The 26,937-nt window shown below is 42.8% G+C and overlaps 1 protein-coding gene across 1 annotated transcript in view; it reads left to right on the top strand.

Moving 5' to 3' along the window:
- Positions 1 to 26,937, top strand: part of LOC139227842 (neuron navigator 1-like) — a 629,647-nt gene that overhangs the window by 10,385 nt on the left and 592,325 nt on the right. Inside the window, exon 2 of the mRNA XM_070858918.1 lies at positions 14,010 to 14,149. Within this exon, the coding sequence (XP_070715019.1) occupies positions 14,010 to 14,149 (140 nt within the window). The remainder of the gene's footprint in view (positions 1 to 14,009; positions 14,150 to 26,937) is intronic.

Genomic DNA, 26,937 nt, shown 5'->3' with positions numbered 1-26,937 from the left:
GAAAATAGCATTGGTAGACTTAAGTAAAGATTCCACTGTTTAGATAGTGGGGGTGGGGTGATGGATGGTCTTGGCTGCTTTATAGCCCTGCTAATATTTCCAAAGTGGTAGCCATCTAATGCATCTTGCAAAAATTACCGATTAATAGAGAAGTTAAAATACAAAAAGTGGATGAGGAAGCCCAATTAAAATCTTTAGTGGAGAGGATCAGTGAGGAAGAGGAGAAAATGACAACACCTAGGAAGACATGTGTGCTAATCATTGACAGCATATAAGTGGCGAATGTGGCTCCTGCACAAACTGTTCTATTTTTCACAATACAGTGCACCATCAAAAACATACCCTCCATTATACTACTGCACCTCAACTACCATGCATTAGCATCACCGCATCTGCTCCCATCTTATTCAAAGATTCTTATAACTATTTTTGAACTATCATTTGATATCACCACAATTGTGTAAATTGCACTACTTTTTGAAATCACAGCACTACCCCTTGGTAGGTTGCCTGTCTTCTTGAACCTAATCTACTGGATGTGGCCCTGTACCTCATTGTATTGGACCATAAAATGGCTCTGTAACTGCTTGCAGCATTTTTTTTGCTGCACTGACTGCAACTTTCCACTTCTTTAGTCCTTTGAGGAGTCTGGCTAATATGGCTGATGTGATGTCCTCCTGAGAGGCAAATGCTTCAGCCTTGACCCCTCCTGCCTGGCATGTTACACTACCAGTCTCAGTGGAGAATGCCCTGGACAGCCAATCAGGGCAACTCTCTGGGCACTCATTCTTTACAAAAACACGGACACTTCAGTGGACATTAAACGGGGTCAGAGCAACAGCACTTGGCAAGTTGCCCTCAGACTTTGTTTCAGATCACAATATGAGGTATTCCATTCTTTGTTTATACCTCTCACTTATTCTCCACACATATCTCCATCCTCATCTGGACTTTGGAAAGTCTAATAAATATAATAATTTTGGAGACTTTATGGATGTGCTAGCAATATTTCCCCACCCCACATGCGGCCACTTCACTTTTATATAGCCATACCTTTATTACTGCGAACTGTTTGGAGATGGTCATTATACATTTACATGTTTCCTTTAGATTTTATAGATGTCACCTAGTCATGTAATTGCCCAATGGATCCACAAAAGTGATAAATGTAATACCAAATTTTAATGGACCAAGAAATAAAGTGGAGAGTATAGTTGTTTAAATGATTGAGATTAGAATTTACCCAACTTTCTGTATTACAGAAGAATTTAGTTTCGTGGCACTTACCGACTAGAATATGAGTGCATTGACATCACCCTCTTGACTACAGCATGGACCACAACACAGGCATTTAACAGATCCCATCAAATGTTTTATGAGAAGTTATGCTGCTCATCAAGCCATTTGTGAGGAAGTCCTGCCAACCTAACAGGGGCTCAAACCTATGCTTGTCATTTGCCTAATGACCAGCTAATGACTATCTTCCTGGGGGTGGGAGGAGAATTAAGCAAAGTCTCTTTCGGATCAAGAAGGCTTCAGGATGACGTGCCTGGCAATAGGGCTCCTTCCAATCCTGGGTTCCATTTGTGGTTGTGTTCCTCAATCCATGCTGGAATGCAACTTATTCCTTCACAAACTTTTCATGTGATTGAATAATTTTCTGACATGGCAGGTTCTTTTATTTCTGGATGTTGTATTCAACCACTGAGCAAACTCCTCCCAGGCTAGCTTTCTGGTTCAATGGAATACTTAGTGTTAGTGGCTTGGCAGTACATGTTGGGATACATTCACTGATCTTATGCTTCAAGTGGGGAGCCACACTCAATCAGAAAGTTAGTTGGAGAAGTGAACCCACAGTGTTGAAACCCTATCTCTGACTTGTGCTCCTTTTGATGCGGCTCCCCAATGGAATCAATGTGGAAAGTAGTTCATTCATCTCAAGCTGTTGCTGTGATGCATTCACTTTATGTAACTCACCACTATTTGAAGGGTCAAGATAACTGGATGGATGGCTGCTAAGGGAGCAAATGCTATCCACTGCAATCAAAGCTGCTTTATCCCATTTAAGCAGTGTAAGGTCAAGGGGAGTAGAGCGCTATAATGAAGTGCACAGTGCTAGCAAGGATGAAGTCCATCATTCTCGCTAGAACCTCCTATAGCAACAGCTGTGAATCAGCTACTTAGAATGATACTGTTGTGCATCTCTGCCTTCTGTCATATTTTAAATTTTCAGCCAGTTTTACTTTAAGGGTAACCAGCAGCCCTTTAACAACGACTGGTGCCAGATAATGTCACCCATGGGTCTTCCTAATTCATCACTAATATCTGCTGGGAGTGCCAAAAAGTTATTTAAACATGCTGATCTTCCATTGGGGCACAAGGTCAGCTTAGTGGAATGTATGTATGCATGGTCCCCGAAGAGCAGTTGTCCTTGTGCACCTAGCTCCCATTATTTGTTGCATAGCCTCATTAGAATACAACTAAATTCCCATCCAGCAGCTCAGCCACGACGATGGGGCCAAATGAATTCACCCCATTATTGTTGGTTCTGACCTAGCCTGGCCGTTTCAGTCACCTACATCCATTTCTGTGATAAGCCATTCTTGCTATTGGGCCATAATTTGCCGCCCCTATGGGCACATACGAGGTGCGCATGCGTCCGTAAGGGCCACACAAGTTGCAGGTTTAGGCATGCGCCACGCATGCACTAAAACGCGGAACTTGCGATCCGTCAAGAATTTTATTTTTAGCACCTTTAAAACATGTACATTTATTTTTCTAAAAATGTTATTCTTGTTTTAAATATTTAATTAAATGTCATTTTAATTAATTTTAAATATGTGATGTTTTTTATTTATTTATTTTTAAAGTGTAAATGTATCACTATCACGAGGGAGGTAGTGCTGGACAGGCTAATGGGACTCAAGGTAGACAGGTCCCCTGGTCCTGATGAAATGCATCCCAGGGTATTAAAAGAGATGGCAGAAGTTATAGCAGATGCATTGGTTATAATCTACCAAAATTCTCTGGACTCTGGGGAGGTACCAGTGGATTGGAAAGCAGCAAATGTAACGCCCCTGTTTAAAAAAAGGGGGCAGACAAAAGGCAGGTAACTATAGGCCAGTTAGTTTAACATCTGTAGTGGGGAAAATGCTTGAAGCTATCATTAAGGAAGAAATAGCGGGAGATCTAAATAGGAATAGTGCAATCAAGCAGACGCAACATGGATTCATGAAGGGGAAATCATGTTTAACTAATTTACTGGAATTCTTTGAGGATATAACGAGCATGGTGGATAGAGGTGTACCGATGGATGTGGTGTATTTAGATTTCCAAAAGGCATTCGACAAGGTGCCACACAAAAGGTTACTGTAGAAGATAAAGGTACGCGGAGTCAGCGGAAATGTATTAGCATGGATAGAGAATTGGCTGGCTAACAGAAAGCAGAATGGGTCCTTTTCAGGTTGGAAATCGGTGGTTAGTGGTGTGCCACAGGGATCGGTGCTGGGACCACAACTGTTTACAATATACATAGATGACCTGGAGGAGGGGACAGAGTGTAGTGTAACAAAATTTGCAGATGACACAAAGATTAGTGGGGAAGTGGGTTGTGTAGAGGACACAGAGAGGCTGCAAAGAGATTTAGATAGGTTAAGCGAATGGGCTAAGGTTTGGCAGATGGAATACAATGTTGGAAAATGTGAGGTCATCCACCTTGAGAAAAAAAAAACAGTAAAAGGGAATATTATTTGAATGGGGAGAAATTACAACATGCTGCGGTGCAGAGGGACCTGGGGGTCCTTGTGCATGAATCCCAAAAAGTTAGTTTGCAGGTACGGTAGGTAATCAGGAAGGCGAATGGAATGTTGGCCTTCATTGCAAGAGGAATGGAGTACAAAATCAGGGAGGTCCTGCTGCAACTGTACAGGGTATTGGTGAGGCCGCACCTGGAGTACTGCGTGCAGTTTTGGTCACCTTACTTAAGGAAGGATATACTAGCTTTGCAGGGGGAACAGAGACGATTCACTAGGCTGATTCCGGAGATGAGGGGGTTACCTTATGATGATAGATTGAGTAGACTGGGTATTTACTCGTTGGAGTTCAGAAGGATGAGGGGTGATCTTATTAAAACATTTAAAATAATGAAAGGGATAGACAAAATAGAGGCAGAGAGGTTGTTTCCACTAGTCGGGGAGACTAGAACTAAGGACCACAGCCTCAAAATACGGGGTAGCCAATTTAAGACCGAGTCGAGAAGGAATTTCTTCTCCCAGAGGGTTGTGAATCTGTGGAATTCTCTGCCCAAGCAAGCAGTTGAGGCTAGCTCATTGAATGTATTCAAATCACAGATAGATAAATTTGTAACCAATAAGGGAATTAAGGGGTATGGGGAGCGGGCAGGTAAGTGGAGCTGAATCCACGGCCAGATCAGCCATGATCTTTTTGAATGGCGGAGCAGGCTCGAGGGACTAGATGGCCTACTCCTGTTCCTAATTCTTATGTTCTTATATTTTGGGGTTTTTCCCATTCACACTTTTTTGGGGACTCCGTACATACGAAATCGTTGGGCCAGCCCATGTTATCCCAGGGGCATTGCTATCCACGTGCACCCCCGAAATACGTGGGCCTCTTCCCAAGGTACCCTGCGAGGCCCAGGACCGCAAATCTTTGTACCTTCTGGACCGCCAGGTACGCGGGCATTTTATTTGCCAATCCATAGCATTTCCCAGCAAGAAGCCTCTGACCACAAATTTAGTGTTTCCTTGGACTTCCTCAGCTTCTTGTTCCATGTACCTCTATATGCAGGGCCATGAAAGGTATTCTAGCTGTTTCCACTCTCGAAACATCCTAAAACTAATCAGGCTAAATTACAAAGCATCTCGTTACCTTGTGTGATGCCCATCACCCTTCAATATCAAGCCTGTTTCCCTTTTCCTACGTTAAAATAGTGACCAGACTTCCAAAGTATTTCATTGGCTGTGAAGCACTTTTGGACGAGCTGAGATCATGAATGGTGCTATAAAAATGCAAGTCTCTTTTTTTAAATAAATGTAACCTGTACACTTTCACAGTGGATGAATTACTTGCATCTCCTGAATCAAATGTTATCATGTTTAATCAACATATTAAGTTGATATTATAAGAGAACAGACGTTGGTTCAATGGGATTCCATTATAAATTAGAATTTTATATAAAACCTGTGATCTGTGCCCGTGCTTCAGCACACATCTTGTTGATGCAGGCCAAATCCTCGGTTTGCCATCTGACCTGGGAAGTATGTATGGGGCCAAGTTTCCACCGACTCTTAGAACGGCGCACCTCCATTAAGTCCGCCGACTTTCTGGAACAAAGAGCGCACCTAATCCTTACTGTGGTATTCTCCACGCTCATCAGGCCTTCTTCGGACTCGGTGGAGCGCAGCAGAACCAACGGGGAGGCGGAGCCAGGTCCCGACGCTGAAAACAATGCCGGGATCTCTGCACATGCGCACTAGAGTGTGCGCTCATGTGCAGAAGCTCCTCGCCCCCAGATTCTGTGTGCGTCTGCTGCAGGCTGTATGGGAAGGGCCCGAAGCACGCCGCCCCTAGCCCTGCCGCGATCTGCGAGGGAACAGATGACAATATCCGTCATCGGAGACAGGATATCCTGGGAACAGAAAACCAAACAAGAAAGGGAGAAGGAGCTGGCAAAAGTGACCATCAAGAAGGAAGATGACTGAGGCCATTGAGTGTTCCTTGGGACTGTCTTGGAGGTGTTCAGGGGAGCGGGGGTAGCAGGAAGCAAAGAGATTGGGGACAAGACATGAGTAGGATGGTAATGTGTCTCTACTTATCTGTAGAATAACTCCACGAGGTCTAGTGGTGTGCTTGAACTGCTGTGACCTTAATCTCTTTATTGTAACCCAGAGTGAGGCAGCAATGTGGTGACCAGTCTTTTATACAGCTGCTGCCTGGGCCTCCCACAGTTGCACCCTCTAGTGGTACCAGCATAGTATGTACAGAATATACATATATGATAACATTCCCCCCCAAAGTCTTTGATGCGAGTTAGTTCAGGCTGAGGCAATCCGGAACTCTGCGCTTCCTGGTTGATCGTCTGAGTGTCACTTCTGGCATGCGTGAGTTGATCGGGCTACTGCTGTCTTGCAGCGCTGTTGGTCTGACTAGACTGTTGGACATGTGGGATCATCCTCATGGTTGGCAGCTAGGTCTGTTGCTGATTGGGTGTGTGTAGGTGGATCGCTGATGGTAAGGTCCTCTCCCTGTAGTTCCTGGTTACCTGTAAATCGCAATTTGGTCTGGTCCAAATGCTTTCCACACGTTTGTCTGTTGAGCAGTTTGACAAAAAACACTCTATTCCCCTCCTTGGCTAAAACAGTGCCAGCGACCCATTTGGGGCCATGACCATGATTGAGCACAAACACCGGGTCGTTTACAGTGATGTTGCATGATACAGCTGCGCAATCATGGTACATGTTTTGCCGATAACGCCTGGTTTCCACTTGATCGTTGAGGTCAGGTAGACTAAGGAGAGCCTGGTTTTGAGTGCACATTTGATCAGTAACTCCGCAGAGGGGACGCGGGTAAGCGAGTGGGGTCATTTCCTGTAATTGATCACCCGGGATAGGCGGATTTGTAAGGAGCCTTCCGTGACGCGTTTCAAGCTCTGCTTTATGGTTTGGACTACCTGCTCCGCTTGGCTGTTGGATGCGGGCTTGAATGGGGCAAAGCTGATATGCTTGATGCCATTGTGTGTCATGAATTCATTGAATTCTGAGCTGGTGAAACACGGACCATTGTCGCTGACCAGAACATCGGGCAAGCCATGGGTAGCGAACATGGCCCTGAGGCTTTCAGTGGTGGCGGTGGACGTGCTGGATGCCATTATTACATATTCGATCCACTTAGAGTAGGCGTCCACTACAACGAAGAACATTTTTCCTAGAAAGGGGCTCGCATAATCTACGTGGATCCTGGACCATGGTTGTGAGGGCCAGGACCACAGACTAAGTGGAACCTTCCTGGGGGCATTGCTCCCAGGAAGTGTTACACTGGCGCACGCACGACTCCAAGTCTGAGTCAATGCCAGGCCACCAGATGTGGGACCTGGCGATAGCCTTCATCATGACTATGCCTGGGTGGGCACTGTGTAGGTCGCGTATGAAGTTTGCCCTGCCTTTTTTTGCAGGATGACGCCGTTGCCCCATAAGAGGCAATCCGATTGGATGGACATTTTGTCTTTACGACGGTGAGACGGCTTTATCTCGTCTTGCATTTCTCTTGCGACCGCTGACTAGCCCCCATTGAGGACGCAACTTTTTACAGGCGATAACACAGGGTCCTGGTTGGTCCAGGTCCAGATCTGGCGGGTCGTTACAGGTGACCCTTTGCTATCGAAGACATCCATGACCAGGCCCTGGTCTGCGGGCTGTGCCATTTCCACCCTGGTGGTGGGCAATGGTAGCCGGCTGAGGGTATCGGCACAGTTCTCAGTGCCTGGCCTGTGGCGGATCGTATAATCATAGGTCGACAGTGTTAGTGCCCATTTTTGGATTTGCGACAAAGCATTGGTGTTTATGCCTTTGCTTTCCAAAAACAGTGCGATTAGGGGCTTGTGGTCGGTTTCTAACTCGAACCTGAGTCCGAACAAATACTGGTACATTTCTTTTACCTCATAGACACAGGCCAAAGCCTCCTTCTTGACCATACTGTAGGCTCTTTCGGCCTTGGATAGACTTCTAGACGCATATGCAACCGGTTGGAGTTTGCCCGCTACATTTGCTTACTGTAAAACACACCCGACACCGTACGATGATGCACCACATGCTAAAACTAGATGTTTGTTCGAACACAGCAAGTTTCTGGCCTTTTTGAAGGTGGCCTCTAGATTTTGACCCCAAACACAGTCATCTCCGTTGCGTAGCAACTTGTGCAATGACTCGAGCAAGGTTATCAACCTTGGAAGAAAGTTACCGAAATAGCTGAGGAATCCCAGGAACGAGCGCAGCTCCGTTACATTTCATTGTCTGGGTGCATTCTTGATGGCCTCTGTCTTCGAGCCCGTGGGCCTGATGCAGTCTGCCGCAATCTTCCTCCATAAGAATTCTACCTCTGGCGCCAGGAAGACACACTTGGATCGTTTCAACCGGAGTCCGACTCTGTTTAGTCAACTTAAAACCTCCTGCAGGTTGTGAAGTGTTCGGTGGTGTTGCAACCAGTGATTAGGATGTCATCCTGAAATACAACGGTGCGTGGAACCGATTTCAACAGACTCTCCATGTTCTTTTGAAAGATGGCTGCAGCCGAACAGATCCTGAATGGGCACCTGTGATACAAAAACAGTCCCTGTGTGTGTTAATGCAAGTTAAATTTTTCGACGCCTCAGCCAGCTCCTGGGTCATGTAAGCGGAGGTTAGATCCAGCTTGGTGAATGCCTTTCCCCCTGTTAATGTCACAAAGAGATCAGCGACTTTGGGTAGCAGATACTGGTCCTGTAATGAAACTCGGTTAATCGTTACCTTGTAGTCGCCGCAGATTCTGACCATGCCATCGCTCTTAAGTACCGGAACAATCGGGCTGGCCCACTCGTTGAATTCGACTGGTGATATGATCCCCTCGCATTGAAGTCTGTCCAATTCAATCTTCACTTTCTCCCTCATCGTGTAAGGGACCGCTCGAGCCCGATGAACAGGCCGTGCCTCGGGGACCAAGTGGATCTGCACTTTGGCACCTGTGAATTTGTTGATGCCTGGTTCAAATAGGGATGGGAACTTGCTCAGCACTTGAGCACAGGAAGCATCGTCCACTGAAGATAGTGCTTTGATGTCTTCCCAGCTCCACTAAATTTTCCCCATCCAGCTTCTGCCAAGCAGCATTGGCCCATCGTCTGGTACAACCCACAGTGGCAATTCGTGTATACTTCCATCATAGGATACCTTTACGTTCGCACTGCCAATAACTGGGATCAGTTCCTTGGTGTAAGTGCGTAGCTTTGTCTGAATCGGGCTCAGCTTGGGTCTTTGTTCTTTGTTGCCCCACAGCCGCTAAAATGCCTTCTGGCTCATAAGTGACTGACTCGCCCCTGTGTCCAACTCCATGGAAACAGGAATGCCATTTGGCTTGACTTTCATCATCATGGGGAGACTTTTGTTAGTGAAGGTGTGCACCCCGTGCACTGCTTCCTCGGGCTGAGTTGCCTCTCTAGCTTGTACTTTATGATCCTTGCAGGATTGGAAACCTCCTGCCAACTCCTCTGTCATGCTTTGAGTCACAGTTCTTCTGCACATTCGTTGTGGATGGCCCTTTTGGCTGCAGGCTTTGCACACATAGTGCCTGAATCGACACAGATGGACCCGATAGTTACCCCCGCAATGCCAGCATGTTAAACGATTCATATTTGCACCCCTTAACGGATTCTGAGTCGGACTAATTCTTTGATCAACAGTTATTTTCTGCACAGTACTTGCCAGTGAGTTTTGATTCTGGGAGAATCTCATCGTTGAGGTCGTGAACGCCTGGCTTAAGGTGATGGTCCGCTTTATGTCCCATCCTGTCGCGAAAACGTCCTGCAACACATTGTTGAGGAGTTCGCCAAATTCGCATGGTTCTGCGCATCTTTGTCGGTCTGCAACATATTCCGCTAAATCCTGGCCCTCGGTGCGGCGGTGTGTGTAGAAGCGATACCTGGCCAGCGAAACCCAAGTAAAGGCTTCATCCTCTGTAAACTTTTCTAAACTACCAATGGCAGCCATCTCTGCGTGTAGGTCCGTGATCTGTTCTCGTCGCCAGTTAATGTGTCTCTACTTATCTGTAGAATAACTCCACGAGGCCTAGTGGTGTGCTTGAACTGCTGTGATCTTAGTCTCTTTATTGTAACCCAGAGTGAGGCAGCAATGTGGTGACCAGCCTTTTATACAGCTGCTGCCTGGGCCTCCCACAGTTGCACCCTCTAGTGGTACCAGCATAGTTTGTACAGCGTATACATATATGACAGATGGGACCTGGGCAGGCTCGTATGTTTAATGTTGCCCCCCTCTCCCTCCCTCATCTCCCTCTTCCTTTTCCCTCCCCCTCCTCTTCCTCCTACCCCTCCTCCTCTCCCCCTCCTCCTCTCCGCCCCCCCTCTCTCCCCCCTCCTCTCTCTCTCCCCTACCTCCTCTCTCCCCACCCTCCTCTCTTCCCCCCCGCCGCTTCTCTTCCCCCCCCCTCCTCTCTCCTCCTCATGCCCCTCTCCCTCTTCGGCGGCCCACTGCCTTCCCTTCACATAAAGGCAGGATTTCTATTTTTTATTTGTGATCGATTGATTGCTTATTAATTTGGTCTTGGTGCTTTAGGTGCAGGGTTCCTTCTATTTTTTATGTGCTAATTAATTGCGTATTACTTTTTGTGCTTTGTTTAGTGCTTTGTAAGTCTTGGTGGTTTCCTTGTATTTTTTATTTGTTATTGAATGCTTATTTTTGTGCTTTGTTTAGTGCTTGGTGCTTTAAATGTATTGCTTTGTTTCGTGCTTAATGCTTTAAATATACTTATGCTTCTTTAATGTTGTTGTGAAGGTGTTTAGTGCTTTGGAAAATCCTCTAACTTCCCTTTCCCCCCGCCCCCCCTCCCCCCTCTTCCCCCCCCCCCCCACTATCTCTGGCTACCTGCGCCTGATTTCTAAAGTGTCTGCAAGGTTTTTCTGAGTGTACAAAAGTGGACACGTACGTGGCCTACGTTGGTTTGGAGTAACTATTGTCTGTCTAAACTTGCTTAAATGGCCAAAACAGGCTTAAGTGGCTGGTAATGCCCTCTTTTGAAAAAAAAACTGAACTAAAAAGAAACTGAACTAACTCACTGAAACTGGAGCAAACTATATGTGGGGAATTGCGATTTTTAAGATACTCAAAAAAAAAACTAGGTGCGCCAAAAAAATAGGAGCAACTCCTGTGGAAACTTGGCCCCTATAAGTGTACCTCAATGAGGTGTATGAATCCTCATTCATGGAAATCTGCATATTTTTTGCTGAAACTGCCAGTTATGTTGTCATGGAGTACAGACCTCAATGCCTGACCACCAATAAGAGCATTGCTGAGAGATGCTACTGCTGTGTTTCACTCTGTAGGGTTGAGGTCTGAACCGATGATGATGCATATTGCTCAATGGCATTTGCTGAATTGGTAAATGGATGGCACATACTGTAACTGTTTTCATCCCAGCTTGCATTCTTCTTGTGCACTGAACAAGAGACTTATTCAGCTGCTATTGCTCTGCCGATCGTGGGTGGCACTATCAAGTCAGAGTCTTGGTTACACTTAATTTCTGTTCAGTAAGAGCCTGCACTTAGACATACGCCACTCTTCCTGATCATGATCAGTAACTCTCTCTCTCTACCCTCCTGAAGTTCAGTATCACATTCCAAATATATATCACAAGGGTGTTTTCTGCTTGATGTAAGCTGAGGTACACAACGTGTGCTGTAGAGGTTGACTTTGTATATCTTCTTGCCTGTTCTACAAGAAACAGTTCGGCATTTTAAAGCATTTTGTTTTTGCAGTTACAGATTATTTGAGAGGGAGAAACATTGCTTTTAACATTATTTAGGGGCCAACTTTAGTCTTGCATGCCCTAATTTTGGGGGCAAACAGGAGTAACCAGACCACGCAATGAGATAGCAAGGAATCCCCACAGACGACAGCTGAATTTCAGCCCTATTCTGTTTTCTGGTTGGACATTGGAATTTATGTCGGAAGCAGCACGAACTGTATGAGAAATAAAGAAAGACAACATCAAAGACAAAAATAAATTATATAAGTGCATTTCACAACCTCCAGACACAATGAAATACTTTTGAAGTGTAGGGAAACATGGCAGCCAATTTGCCACTGTTCTGCCCACCTGACCAGTAGATTGCTATCCTCCTGCAGCCCATGACTTTCCTCTTCATTATCAACCACACAGCCAATTTTAATGTCGTCTGCAAACTTCTTAATCATACTCCCTATATTCAAATCTAAATCGTTGATATATACCACAACAAGCAAGGGACCCAGTACTGAGCCCTGCGAACCCCACTGGAAACATCATTCCAGTCACAAAAACATCCATCAATCATTACCCTTTGCTTCCTACCTCCAAGCCAATTTTGGATCCAACTTGCCACTTTTCCCTGTATCCCATGGGCTTTAATCTTCATGACCAGTCTACCATGTGGGACCTTATCAAAAGTCTTACTAAAGTCCATATATACTACATCGTACGCACTACCCTCATCGACCCTCCTGGTTACCTCCTCAAAAAATTCAATCAGGTTAGTCAAACACGATCTTCCCTTAACAAATCCGTGCTGACTGTCCCAAATTAATCCTTGCCTTTCCAAATGCAGATTTATCCTGTCTTTCAGGATTTTTTCCAATAATTTTCCCACCACTGAGGTTAGGCTGACAGGCCTGTAATTACTCAGCCTATCCCTTTCTCTCTTCTTAAACAAGGGTACTACGTTAGCAGTCCTCCAAACCTCCGGCAACATACCCAGATCCAAAGAGGACTGGAAAATGATGATCAAGGCCTCTGCTATTTCGACTTTTACTTTGCTCAACAGCCTGACATGTATTTCATCCAGGCCTGGGAACTTATCTACTTTCAAAGCTGCTAAACCCCTTAATACTTCCTCTCTCACTATATTTATTTCATCCAGAATATCACACTCCTCCTCGATAGCAGTATCTGCATTGCCCCTTTCCTTTGTGAAAACAGATGCAAAGTATTCGTTGAGAATCCTACCTCTTTGGCTGTGAATCATTTTGGGTCATCTTGAGGATGTGCAATCTGCTATATAAATGCAAGTTATTTTGGTGCGGGGAAAGGCAAGGGCTCTCCATCTAAGAAATTATCAGGTTGCATTTCAGTTCAGAAGCATATTAGAATGGATATAGATGGGAAGAACAAAACCTTCAAAAGAGCTTCAATATACTATTACCAATGCCTTTTGTGCATTTGAAAGTTACTATATGAATGATTATATTGAAGCTTGGGACCTCTAATAGGATCACACTCTGGAGGAATCAATAGATTTTAGCAGACAAAAGGTATTGTATATGAAAAGAACACACAAAGCAGAAGAAAAATCTTTCTATGCAAGGATTTGCTGTGTTTGCATAAACATGGCTGTAATGTAAGGTATCACAGCATCAGTTATTTCTATATTACAAATCAGTTCCATCTTTACCAGTTTGAAGCAGAATTAGGTGTCTTGGAAAAAATAGATCCAAGAGCCTGTTGAAGAAAATGGGAGAGAACATAAGATCAGTCTCAGTAATATGAGGAAATCAAGAACGAGTGCACCACCACAAAAGGAGTTTTTTTTGCAATTTGATGTAAATGATATCATATATTTGAACCTGGGGCTTTAGTAAATAGATGTGAAATATTATTAGCTGTAATTTTAATTTTAATTGGCTAATCATTCCTATATTTATATAAAATATGCATTGCTCTAAAGTGATTAGTCACCAACCAGAAGAGAAAATTGCTGGTTCTGAATCCTAATCTCAGTCCTTGTGCCATTATTTCTGTTGATTTATTCCAGCTACTGTTCAACCATAGGATTAAGACACTGTAGTCAGCAATGTGTATGCCCTATTTGTGATTCAGTAATGGATGGCTTGTGGTAAATATTAAAGTTGGCTTGGGCACTTGCCAATCCCCACCCAACACATACCCACCTTGGTATTTAGTATTAAGCTGGCAGCTGAGCTAGTAGTCACGAACTGCAATTTTTAATCTAAAATAAAACAGAAGTTGTATAATGCTGCAGACATATCATCTTTCTTTCTAAAGAGTGGTGAGGTAATTTCTTTACTTTAGTCTCAGTATGTGGATCAGCATAATTGAACTTTTTTTTTCTCCCTGCTGATTCCAGTGCTGTTTCCATTTCTGGTTAAACCCAGATAGTCTCATTGCTCTTGTGCAGAGCGGTATTCTCTCGAATCTGCTTCGTATTTACACTCAAGACAGTATGTTATTTCCTTCAGGATTCCTGGCCCCACTGCAAGGGCAGCAGCAGCAACCAGCAGCAACAACAAGTCTCTCACAACAATGAACAGACAAGGTCAAACTATTAGCAGTTTGAACAAGCACAATCCCCTGCCGTGCAAATCCGGGAGTCAGAAAGGTAAGGACTAAATATGTATTGATGCATTTTAATAGTTAAGATAAATTTGAATGGTGGTAAAATAAATTCACTTATGCTTTGGGAATATTGTTTAAGTATTAAGTTGATAGAATAGAACTAAGGTTTCATAAGTTGATAATAATAGTAATTTATAGGGTTCCAAATTTATTATTAGTTTTTTTTGCATAGGGTTTGCATTTCATGCCTTGCTTCAATACTCTATTGAAGATTCAGTATTGTATTACATGGAATTACTGTATATATTTTACTAAAAATTATCTTGGCTCAAGCAATATCATTACAAATATGAGGAAAACTGATGTAAACTAAAATATTTAGAATTCAAAGATCGTTTTCTGATGTAAAGTCTGAGTATCACACTAATGAGATTTATAAACAGGGTGTGGTGCCTTAACAGGCTTACACAATGTATTTGGGCAGTTATTCAAAACTATCAATAAACAGTTAATTGCTGTATTCATCTAGTATGTGGATTTGCACTTCTAAAATCTTCTATTTTTTTCAGCTGTTAGCTGTTGATTAATCTTTTTACTGATTTATTTTAACACGATGTAAAAATTTAGATGCTTAATAAAAATGTTGCGATTTATTTGGTATTTTGACTATTATGATAAAAACAACTGGAAAATGTTAAATACCTGCATCTAATTAGTGCAACAGAAGTCTGGCCAGTGCAACTGGTGCAATATTGGGTGCATTTCAACAGCGATGGAAGTAAGAAGCTGTGGTTATAGTTTCCATTTACATCACTGGAGCAGAGCAAGGCACATGCATACTCAAATACACATACTGAGTTCTATCTATCAAACCTCTGGAGATTGAGAACAGATGACAAGATAGTCAGTTCCTTTTAGTCACTGAAAATTAAAATGTGATACAAAAATGTAAATTTAAAGGTTAAAGTTTGAAAAATTTCCACCCCGGCTGCACTTGTATCCTCAACAATTCATATGTGATCACCTTTTCCAAGTGCTGTCCCAAGTGGTATCAATCACTCTTACAATGTCCAATCAGCAGTTCAACTGTGGGTCCCACAAAGACCTGAGCAGCCTTATTATTTAGTGTGTATTATCTGTTACATGCAATGCATTCATATGAACGTTTAACTTCAAATAGTAATTGATAATATATCATATGTATATTTGATTATTTATGGTATTAAAATGCCAAGATAAATTGTATAGAGCATTAAAAAAAATACTGATGTTCGTATGATGTAAAAATTCAAATCTAGTGGTTGATTAAATCCATTTGTAGATAAAATTGATTTGAATCAGATGTGTAAATTTGTGGCTTTCAGCCCCCAAGAAAAACCGTGGCTCATGGGGTTGGGTTTTGATGTACTTTGGTAAATGCTTGATCCAAAATAAATGTAGTTTTCCAGTGTAAAGGTGCAATTTCATAGAATGACAGTCATGGTACATTTACACTGTAGCTTCTGAGATTGCATTCAGCTTAAGTGAGGATTGAATAAGTTGTCAGAGGACTTATATCTACAGCTGCCTCATTCAGTTCATGTGCTTGCCAATATTAAATTACCAGCCCAAGGCATGCGCTAAAATACTCATTTTAGTTACAAATGCAGATTTCCTGATGTTCTCAATATGGAAATGTGAATCTCCCATTTAGAAGCTAAAGTCAGATGACAGAGGTTTATACTTTAAGTTATCAGCATATAAATAATTCTGCAACAGATGTACTTAAAGGTTTACCATACGTCAATTCAAAAATTGTACTAAATTCAGACTTACAGCTGTAGTGCAAGCAGGCCACTTGTAACTTTTAACAATGTTGCTAGCATTCAAGGCATGGTAAGTGCCCGCTGAACTTAAGTGTTCAAGTGATAAATATTTTTTAAAACTGCTAAGATCTCAATGACCAGAATTAACAATGTCAAAAGCAAATATGAGCAAACTACAAATTTCATTAATAGTAAACAGCTGAAGGGTAGTATTTTGGCAGTAAAGATGTGCAGACAGGGAAAGCTAGCCAACAACCTTCAACATATGCCTTTGGATATTAGCATTTATTTGCTATAATAAGAAATAGTTTATCTTTGATTCTTAACATAATGGGGGTAATTTTGACTTTGATCAATAATGATTCAGCCAACTGTTTGACATCTTTCCTGATTTTCATTTCCATAGAAGACAATGAAAATAAAAATCAAGAGATCTATAATGGCTGAATTGATGTCTCCCATTTTACACTATCACCGAAAATCAAAATAACCCTCAATCAAAGAGAAGTGTGCAAAATCTTTTACCATATTTGCATTCCTTTTGTAATTTTGACAAGCAACATTGTTTGAGATGCTTCTCCAACTTCTACCAAAGATGCCATAAAATGTAAATGAATAGACCTTGATGTGATTAAAATATATTTTACAAAGTTATCTGCTAATAATACAGTATGCATAATGCTCCTGATGGCAAAAGCTTCCTTCAAATATGTACTTAAATCACAATTATTACGCAAAAAATCAACTGCAATAGAATAATGTCTAGTATAAGTATAACCATGTTCTCGCATCAATACCAGATGCTTGCCATTAGCCATTTTCCCTTCAAATACAAACACAAATTGCAAAGTGCCAAAATAAGTACGGAAATAATTAAACTAAGGGTTTTTTTTCCCAAGGTATTTGTATACAGGAAAGTTATCAAGAAAGTCTTGCGTATAGTGTTTTTTCTATTCTTTCTTCTGCTTTTATTTTTGTTTCTCTCATAGCTTTGGTTATCTTTTTCTTGTTGATGTTTATTCTCTGATATCACACTTGCCTCTGAGTCAGAAGGTTATGGTTTCAAGTCCCACTCCAGAGACTTGAGCACAAAAGTCTAGAGTCCACTCCAGTGCAGTGCTGAGGGAGGGCTGCAATGTCCGAGGTGGCGTCTTTCAGATGAGACATCAAACCGAGACCTGTCTGCCCTCTCGGGTAGACGTAAAAGATCCCATCAAACTATTTTGAAGAAGAGGAGGGGAGTTATCCCCAATTCCTGGCCAATCAACATCACTAAAGCAGATTACCTGGTCATATTTTCATTGGTGTTTGCTGTGCGCAAATTGGCTGCCACGTTTCCTACATTATAACAGTGACTACACTTCAACAGTAAAATATATTAATTTTGTAGCATTTATTCTCTTATTACTTGTTTCTGTCTATGCCTTCTCTCCTTCACAAGATTGCAAGATGAGGAAACCTTTGGCTGTTTTCTGAACCACCTCCAGTGCCTAAATATGTGTCTCGTGTTTGTGACCAGGACTGTACACAGTACTCAAGGTGTGGTCTATAGTGATTAGGCATGATGGACACCGATTGTATTAAAACCAACAGACTTCTTTCAACTTCATTAGCATTTCAACACCATGAAATAGTTATCTGGCCCATTTTTTCTACTATGCAAAACTTTATTTGTGTTAAATTTCATTTGCTATTGATCTTATCTGGCACATTTTATAACTCCCAAACTGCGTTGTTATATTCACGTGACCGTCCTAGTTTGGTATCATCTATACTTGACCAGTTTTCATCACTTCTGTACCTAAGGGGTTGAAATTGCCCTGCATCCCGATTGGGGGCGATAACCTGCTGGGGCCGGGACTTCCTACCCCCAGCGCAGAAGTCCCGCTCCACCGCTGAATTGGGCTTAACGCCTCGCAGTGGAAGTGGAGCACAATCTCGCGTGTTCCAATTCCTTTAAGGACGGGTCCCGGGTACTGGGGTGAGTACTTCGCTTAAAAGGGAGGGCCGCTACGCACCCCAAAACGGCAGCCCGGACCACGCTAGGGAGCAGTTAGTGGAGCCGACCCGAGAGTCGGTAAACCAATTAAGATGAAGGTGCGGGGCACAGGTGACCTCCCTTTTAGCTTCCGGCCCGTGAGCGGATATCGGCCAGTCTCGCGAACTGTGGGGCAATGTCCCATTTTGGGCAGAAAGGGGTTGCCGTCCACGGTGTTGACGATGGGCATACTCTTGCCTATATCTCTGTATGAACCAAGGCTCTTACTGCTTAGGGGGATCTCTGAGATGGGGAGAATATATCTAAATAGGAACAGGAGTAGGTCATTCAGCCCCTGGAGCCTGTCCCGCCATTCAATAAGGTCAAGGCTGATCTGTATTCTAACTCCATCCATCCGCCTAGGCTCCATACTCCTTAATACCCTTGGCTAGCAAAAATCTATCAATCTCAGATTTAAAATTATTAATTGAGCTTGCATCTACTGCTTTTTATAGGAGGGGGTTTCACACCTCTACCACCCTTTGTGTGAAGAAGTGTTTCCTGACTTCTCTCCTGAATGGCCTGGCTCTGATTTTAAGGTTTTGTCGCCTTGTCCTAGATTCCCACCACCAGCGGAAAAAGTTTCTCTCTATCTACCCTATCAATTCCTTTCGGTATCCTAAAGAACCTCAATTAAATCACTCCCTAACCTTCTATATTCCATAGAATAAAAGCCTAGTTAATGTAATCTCTCCTCATAATCTAACACTTGAAGCCCTCATAACATTCAGTTAAATCTCCAAAGTCAATATATCCTTTCCAAGGCGTGTAGCCCAGAACTGTACACAGTACTCCAGATGTGGTCTAACCAGGGCTTTGTACAGCTGTAGAAAAGCTACCTCCCCATAAAACTCTAGCCCTCGAGTTATGAAGGCTCACATTCCTTTATGCTATTTGATTATTATTGTACCTGACCAATGCATTTAGAGATCTGTGTATAAAAAGCATTAACAATGCTTTTTTCCCAGCTTTATAATTTTGACAGGTCGTCCAACAGTTTCCCGCTGTGCCTAAACCTCGTCAGTGCAGCTGAGAATGAAGGTCAGTGGCCATTGTTTCAGCTGATGAGTTGACAGCTTCAAATGTCAAGTCAAAGCTCCCAGCTTATTCAGAAATGTTCCCTTAAGACACAAGCTGCTTTAAACTGCATTTCCACTACAGATTCAGAATGCTGCAAGTCTTTACACCAGTCTCCATCCAGTTTGACCTCAGTACCTCTCCCACCATTGACAGATCACTTCTGTCATCTCTACTTCACCTGCCATTTAGTCCATCAGCATTGGTGCCCTTGAAGCTCCCTCACCTTGGTCGTTAGAATCCCACCACAATGAACGCCAATACCAGCAGCACCAGGCACAGCAGCAGCACCAGCAACAACACCAACCATCGCTGCAATTACCTGATGCTGCACAGGACATCAGCACCTGGCCACATTGGTGCGGGAGATGCCAGGAATGGCATCACCATAGCCAGATTGTGTTATGCAAGTCATTCATAAATATAGTGAATAGTTGAAGCCGCAGCACAGATCCTTATGGGACACCACTGGTCATATCCTTCCAGTTCAAATACATATCCATTGTCCCTACTCTGTCTTCTACTGGCTAACCAGGTCAATAATTTTCCTTCAATTCCATGAGCTTTGATTTTATCTAACAATTTCTTTTGTGGAACGTTACTGAATGCCTTTTGGAAGTCCATATAAAGTACATCCATAGACATTGCCCTGTGTATTACTTTAGTTACTGCCTCAAAAATTCAAATAGTTTCGTTAGATATGACCTACACTATACAAATCCATGTTGGCTCTGTCTAATCAGCTCAAATTTCTCTAAGTGCTCAGTACTCTGTCCTTAATTATAGATTCCAATAACTTCCCCACAACAGATGTTAGACTAACAGGTCTACAATTTCCTGGTTTCTCTCTCGCCTTTCTTAAATAGTGGAGTTACATTTGCAATTTTCCAATCAAATAAAGGCCTTTTATGGTAGAATGTTTAATAGCAAATGTTCTCATTTCAATCTTGCATCATAGATCATAAAACCCATGTGAAGCTATGTCAACACATTGAATGCTGTGCTTTATATTCTACAAGGATAAGAGCCTGCCCTTCAAACAGTACAGTCTGTTGAAAGAAGCTGTAATTTTCAATGTTCCCAGACCTAGCTTGGTAGCATGGAGCTCTGACACATTGGTGGTGGGGGTGAGAAAAAAAGAGGGTGAAATTAGTCTTTGCCATTAGTGTGAAACTCACTCATTGTGAATTGGCAGCCCCTTTTACAATTTGCCCAATTTTTTTTTTTCCATTGAAGTCATTGTAACTTATTGGAGATCACTTGGTTAGATTAACAAGTCTCTTATTATTTGAAAACAGGTACTGTGAAATGCAGTTTGTGCTCTAAATTATCATGGTGAGTTTATAGGTTGAGCTTCAGTATATCTGTAAACAGATTAAGGTATTCATGAGGAATCATTTTTCTCTATTTTTAGCCATTCATTAAGTACCGAATGAATTGTGATCCCAATCCAGTACCAGTGAAAGACAAAAATTTTAGTCTACATTCGGATCCTTATCGAGCAATTCACCAGTCTGGTGTTTACTTACTTTCAGATTGGATGAAACCAAAAATTGACATTTCTCATTCTTTGTCTGAAAATAAATTCAATTCAGTTTATAAGAACATAACAAGAAATGGGAGCAGGAGTAGGCCATTTCGCCCCTCAAGCCTGCCCGCCATTCAGTAAGATCATGGCTAAGATAATCTTGGCCCCAACTCCACTTTCCTGCCCGCTCCCCGTAACTCATGACTCCCCTGTAGTTAAAAAATCTGTCTATCTCTACCTTAAATATATTCAATGACCCAGCCTGCACAGCTCTCTGGGGTAGAAAATTCCAAAGATTCACGAACCTCTGAGAGAAGAAATTCCTCCTCATCTCTGTTTTAAATGGGCGACCACTTATTCTGAAACTATGCTTCCTAGTTCTAGATTTCCCCACAAGGGGAAACATCCTCTCTGCATCTACTCTGTCAAGTTCCCTCAGAATCTTAGATGTTTCAATAAGATCACCTCTCATTCTTCTAAACTCCAATGAGTATGGGCCCAACCTGCTCAACCTTTCTTCATAAGACAACCCCCTCATCTCAGGAATCAACCTCGTGAACCTTCTCTGAACTGCCTCCAATGCAAGTAAATCCTTCCTTAAATAAGGGGGCCAAAACTGTACGTAGTACTCCAGATGTGGTCTCACCAACACCCTGCACAGTTGTAGCAGGACTTCCCTACTTTTATACTCCATCCCCCTTGAATTAAGGCCAAAATTCCATTTGCCTTCCTAATTATTTGCTGTACCTGCCTGCTAATTTTTTGTGTTTTATGTACGAGGACCTCCAGATCCCTCTGTACCTCAGCATTTTGTAGTTTCCATTTAAATAATTGCTTTTTTATTCTTTCTATCAAAGTGTATAACCTCATATGGCCCATATTATACTCCATCTGCCAAATTTTTGCCCACTCACTTAACCAAAATATATCCCTTTGCAGATTCTTTGTGTCCTCCTCACAACTTGCTTTCCCCACCTATCTTTGTATCATCAGAAATTTGGCTACAGTACACTTGCTCACTTCATCCAAGTCATTAATATAGATTGTAAATAGTTGAGGCCTCAGCAGTTTGCCAACCTGAAAGTGACCCATTTATCCCGACTCTTTATAACTTTATAATAGTTTAGAATTTTAACCTTTTGAGTGTTGGATCTGTTTTATTATTTAAAATCAGAAGAGATTTGATCATATATTTCCTCCTTACTAGAAAGATTTCTCTGTCCTTCTTTCCCCTCTCTCTCTCTCTCTCTCTCTCTCTCTCTCTCCCCCTTTCCTCTCTCTCTCCCCCTTTCCTCTCTCTCTTCCCCCTTTCCTCTCTCTCTCTCCCCCTTTCCTCTCTCTCTCCCCCTTTCCTCTCTCTCTCCCTCTTTCCTCTCTCTCTCCCTCTTTCCTCTCTCTCCCTCCTCACTCATTTTTACAACTAAAAAATGTCCAAACAAATGCAATTTAGCCAGCTCGAATCTTGTAAGTATCTCCCATTTAACTGGAGAAAGATGGAAGTGAGATGATATTACATAGATGACTAGAATGCTCCAGGATAAGTGCCAAATTGAATTAGGCTATTTTGTTTTTTTGAGAATACTTAAACTCAGATCAATTTAGCTTCAACTGGCCAAATTGCAAATATGCATATTGTCATTTTGAATGTTCTCTTAATTTTAGCTCAAATGTTTAGTTTTGCAGTTCATGTGCAGTAAATATTTAAGCAATCTATAATTTGTCCTATGATCATATTTGCAAACATTAGATTATTTAGTTTTCAGCGAAGGATACTTGTGATACCTAGTTTATGGAACGGTAGTATGTTGGCAATGATAAAATCTTCAGGTACTAAATTCTCAAATTTAGCTTTTACTACCTTAATGATGGCTTTGTAGTCTATATATAATCGCATAAGAAAAAAGACTTATTGAGACCATACCATAACGCAAGTGGCTGGTATTCCTTCTTGATGGAGATATTCTTTGAGAAATAAATATATACACATGTTTAAATTTGTATTCCAATAGTCTTTTCTCCATTTATTTTCAAATGTATTTTAAATCCTCATTTCTTTACTGCTTTAGACTATTTTGTCTTTTTGAGAATACTTAAACTCTGATCAATTTAGCTTCAACTGGCCAAATTGCAAATATGCATATTCTCATTTTGACTTTCCTCTTCATTTTAGCTTAAATGCTTGGTTTTATAAAATCACTTATTTCAGATACTTCATCTGCATTCAATTTTAATTTTAGATGCATGTTAGAGGGGAGAATGACTCCTCAGGGAATGGGAAGTGCAAGCCCGACCTGCCCTTCCCGCGGTACAATAGTAACACCTTGGGTGCTATAGTTTAATAAGACAAAACCTGATTATGCGAACCAGTTGTGCGGTATGCATGAACAATTTTTAGGAATCCAGGACACACTGAAAATCCTGTTACGTGCATCTTAAAAATATAAAATTGTGATGCTACATGTAGAACAGCAAAGAAAAACCATAACTTCATTTCAGAAGTCGGCCTTAAACGTCAATCTACCAAAGCGCCAACTATCCATTTTACGTTGGTTGTAGTTATTGTTCTCTTAATTTTGAAAAACAGAGTTTGAAGATAACATTCCAGACTGTCCAGATGGTAAAAATCATAAAGAGTTAGTTAAATATAGAAAGGTCACACAACCAAAGAGGCTTTTGAGCTCTAGAACTGCTGTACATTTTGAAGATTACATAAACCAGTGGTTTGATTCCTCTGCTGGATTACCGATGATGCTTTAGTCTGCTAACTGAGGACTACATGTAGACACAGATATGCTCTGAAGAGCTGACCAATATTTTTCCATAGCTATCTGCAAATGAATATGCGCTGTTATCTTTCTGCAATGCAGTGTATTGACAGACTTGGCAATTGCACAGAATCAGAGGGCTCAATTTTCCCCAGTAATCTGCGCCATTCTTTTGGCGGCACCACTTTTTTTGGCGTAAATGAAAATATCCAAGTTTCTCCAAAGTTTCTGCACCAGTATAACTCGGTTAGTAACAATTTTTTTAGGTTAGTATTTTTTTGCATCATAACTTGATGTCCGCACCAGTTTTTCACATTTAAGCAAGTTTGGCCAACTTACATTTTTCCTAGGACGGTGTCTGTGACCACTCCCAAAAAACCTCTGGGCACTTAAGAAAAGCCAGCGCACATTAAAAAATCAGCACAGAAAGATGCCATTGTTTTTCGGCAAAGTTTTGGAGGGAGACAAGAAGGCAAAGCGTGTGCATCATGAAGCGTAATTTTTTAAAGTCAAAAGGGAGAAAATGGAAGTCGAATGCAATTTTTTCATTTTTTTTCAAAGTACCACGCCACCATTGAACGTCTCCTCACCAGAGTCGGAACGTCGGCTGGCAGAATTGCCGCTCCCTCACCCAGACACAGCGTCTCGGGGCTGGGCTTCAAAAGAAGCCCGGGGAAGTGGGGGCGGGTGGAAGCTGAACTGAAGGGATAAGAACCCTTGGGCTATACAGCAGCTTCAAAAGAAGCCCAGGGGGGAGGGGGGGGGGGCGGGGGTGGCAGTGGACACCGAGCCCCTGTGTCCGGGTGAGGGAGTGATTCTGCCGGCCGACCCTCGAGCCGGTGACGAGACGTTCGGTGGTGTTGTGGCACTTTGGAAAAAAAACAATGAATTTCAGTAGACTTTGTTTCTTTATTGAATACCTAGCTTCCAATTCTAAATAAGCCTAATGCGCATGCGCAGACCAGGGTATGGGCCATACTAGAGCATTGACCTTGGGGGGAGAGAGAGAGAGAGGAAAGAAGGTTTAAGTCCTTTGTCCTACTGTTTAGAGCTTCTTGCAAAGCTACAATTTAATTACGGGGCAATATTGACAATGCCACACCTCTCGTGCAAGGCTTCTGCATGATTGTGCTGTGGAGGAGAAGATTGATTAGACAACATCACATGAGGAACCTCAGAGCACATAGGATGATGGGCAGGAGGCCGTACCCACATTGGTATATCAAGACAGGCGTTCATACTTGCACCTGAGTGATGCAGACTGTGTCAGAAGGCTGTGTTTCCGCAAAGAAGTTGTAACTGAGATCTGTTAATAAAAATAGACCTGCACCGTGGAAGCATCAGGAGGACTGCTTTGTCAGTTGAAGTAAAGGTTACAGCTGCACTTTCATTTTATGCAACTGGATCATTCCAGGCCACAACTGGGGATGTGTGCACCATTTTTCAACATGCAACACATATCTGCATTCGGCAGGTGAATGCTGCACTATATGCCTGGAGGAATGACTACATAAAGTTCCCCATGACCGCCCAGGCAATGCGTGACAGGGCTGTGGGCTTCTCCAGGATTGTTAGCTTCCCAAAGGTACAGGGCTGCATTGATTGTACCCACATCGCCTTGTGAGCACCTTTGGAGGATTCCGAGATGTACAGGCAGAGAAAAGGCTTCCACTCCATTAATGTACAGCTCGTCTGTGACGACCTGCATCAAATCATGGCAGTTGATGCGAGATACCCTGGGAACACCCATGATGCATTCATTCTACGCGAAAATGCTATATCTGCCATGTTTCAGCAGCAGCCTTGCTGGGAGACAAAGGGTATGGACTCGCCACCTGGCTCATGACGTCGCTACTTGTAACCCGGACAGAAGCTGACGGGGAATACAGCATATTGCGACGCGCATCATAATAGAGAGGACCATTGGCATCTTGAAGCAGTGTTTCCGATGCCTGGACCATTCCGGAGGCTACTTCTAATACTCCCCTGAGATTGTCGGTCAGTTCACTGTTGTCTGCTGCATACTGCGCAACTTAGCCATCATGAGGCAGCAGCAACTGGTAGTGGAAGACCCACCTGAGGTGAGAGTGGCTGATGATGAGTAGGAAGATGCAGATGATGAGGAGGAGGAGGAAGAGGAAACCATGCAACTACCTGAACCCGGAGCATAATGGCGGAGGAGGGCGGTCTGTCGTGCCCCTTTAACGATTGCTTGAGCCTTGCGCCAGCAGCTCATCCGTGAACACTTTGCTGCCTGAAGGCTGAGCGGCAACTATTCCAAATGGACCATGTTTACTGTTTGGAACTGTTCCGTAATGTTGTGTTGTCTTAATGGAACAAATAATGGAAATGATTCTTCTTTAGTTCAAAAAGTTGTGTTAATAATGGAACAAATAATGTAAATGATTCAATTATAATTTAAAATACATTTAATTCAAAAGTTTAACACTTGTTTGTACTTAACTTTAATAAAAATATTCTTGTATCAAACTTTAAAGTTTTCAGTTAAGATCACTTACAAACTTTGAAACTTGTAAATTTACATCACTTACAAAACACTTAATTTGAGAATAGTTACAACAGTAGCAACAATAATAATAACAACAGCAGCAGCAAAGAAAGGCTGCACACATCTCTGCTGCACCTTATTCTAAGACCACCCGCTGCACTTGGTCTTGTTGACTCCACCCCTGCCCACAGGTGGTGGCGCAGCTTTTCTCAGGTTGGTAATAGGGTTATTCTTTCGAGCATATCAGGTAACACGCACATCTTGATTGGGGGCGGAGGGGAGGGGTTGTGGGCAGGTGGTAACGTGGAAGGCCCGGCTTGGGCCTCTTCAGAGGCTGGTCTACGAATTGGAGTGGGAGTGGCAGTTGATTCCGTCAATGGCCACAGGGTTTTGGCGTGATCCTTTATTGCAGCAGCTAACTCCAACATTCCCTCCCTCATGTGCCCCGACAGTGTCTCAACTATCTGCAAAATTCCCTCCCTCATGTTCCCCGACAGTGTATCAGCTGCTTGCGATATGCCCTCCCTCATGTGCCCGGACAGTGATCCCATTTCTCGTGAGAGTGTTGTTACTTCTCCCGTCAGTCCCGATACCTCATTACCCAATCCAGTGATGGTGTCCAGGAGTGATCGCGTAAGGTCAATGCTCTCTGCACTCATTGCCATCATCTGAACTACATCTGTTACATCATGAACCTGAGGAGAGTGCTGTTAAAGTAATGTGGAAGGCTCAGCTTGGGCCTCTCCAGAGGCTGGTCTGCAGATTGGATGGGGAGTGGCAGTTGATTCCGTCAATCGCTGTGGGGTCTGGGTGGGTTCCCTTATTGCAGCAGCTAACTCTGACATTCCCTCCTTCATGTGCCCCAACATTGTCTCAACTACGTGTGAAATTCCCTCCCTCATGTTCGCTGCATTCCACTGGGACCAGCAGCCTCAGACAGTGGTGCCCTGGGTCTGCCTTGCCATACCCCACTGGAACCCGCAGCCTCGGACTGTGGGAAACCATGGAATATCCCAGCAACACTCATACCACTCAGGAAAGGGACTGGCACCATAATGGGTGGCATCAGCACCTCCTCCAGAGTGAGTACAACACTGGGGTCCTCATCC

The sequence above is a fragment of the Pristiophorus japonicus genome, chromosome 17 (genome assembly GCF_044704955.1).
Source record: "Pristiophorus japonicus isolate sPriJap1 chromosome 17, sPriJap1.hap1, whole genome shotgun sequence".
Taxonomy (NCBI): domain Eukaryota; kingdom Metazoa; phylum Chordata; class Chondrichthyes; family Pristiophoridae; genus Pristiophorus; species Pristiophorus japonicus.
Note: the sequence above shows the minus strand (reverse complement) of the source record. Positions and strands in the feature narration are given on the sequence as shown.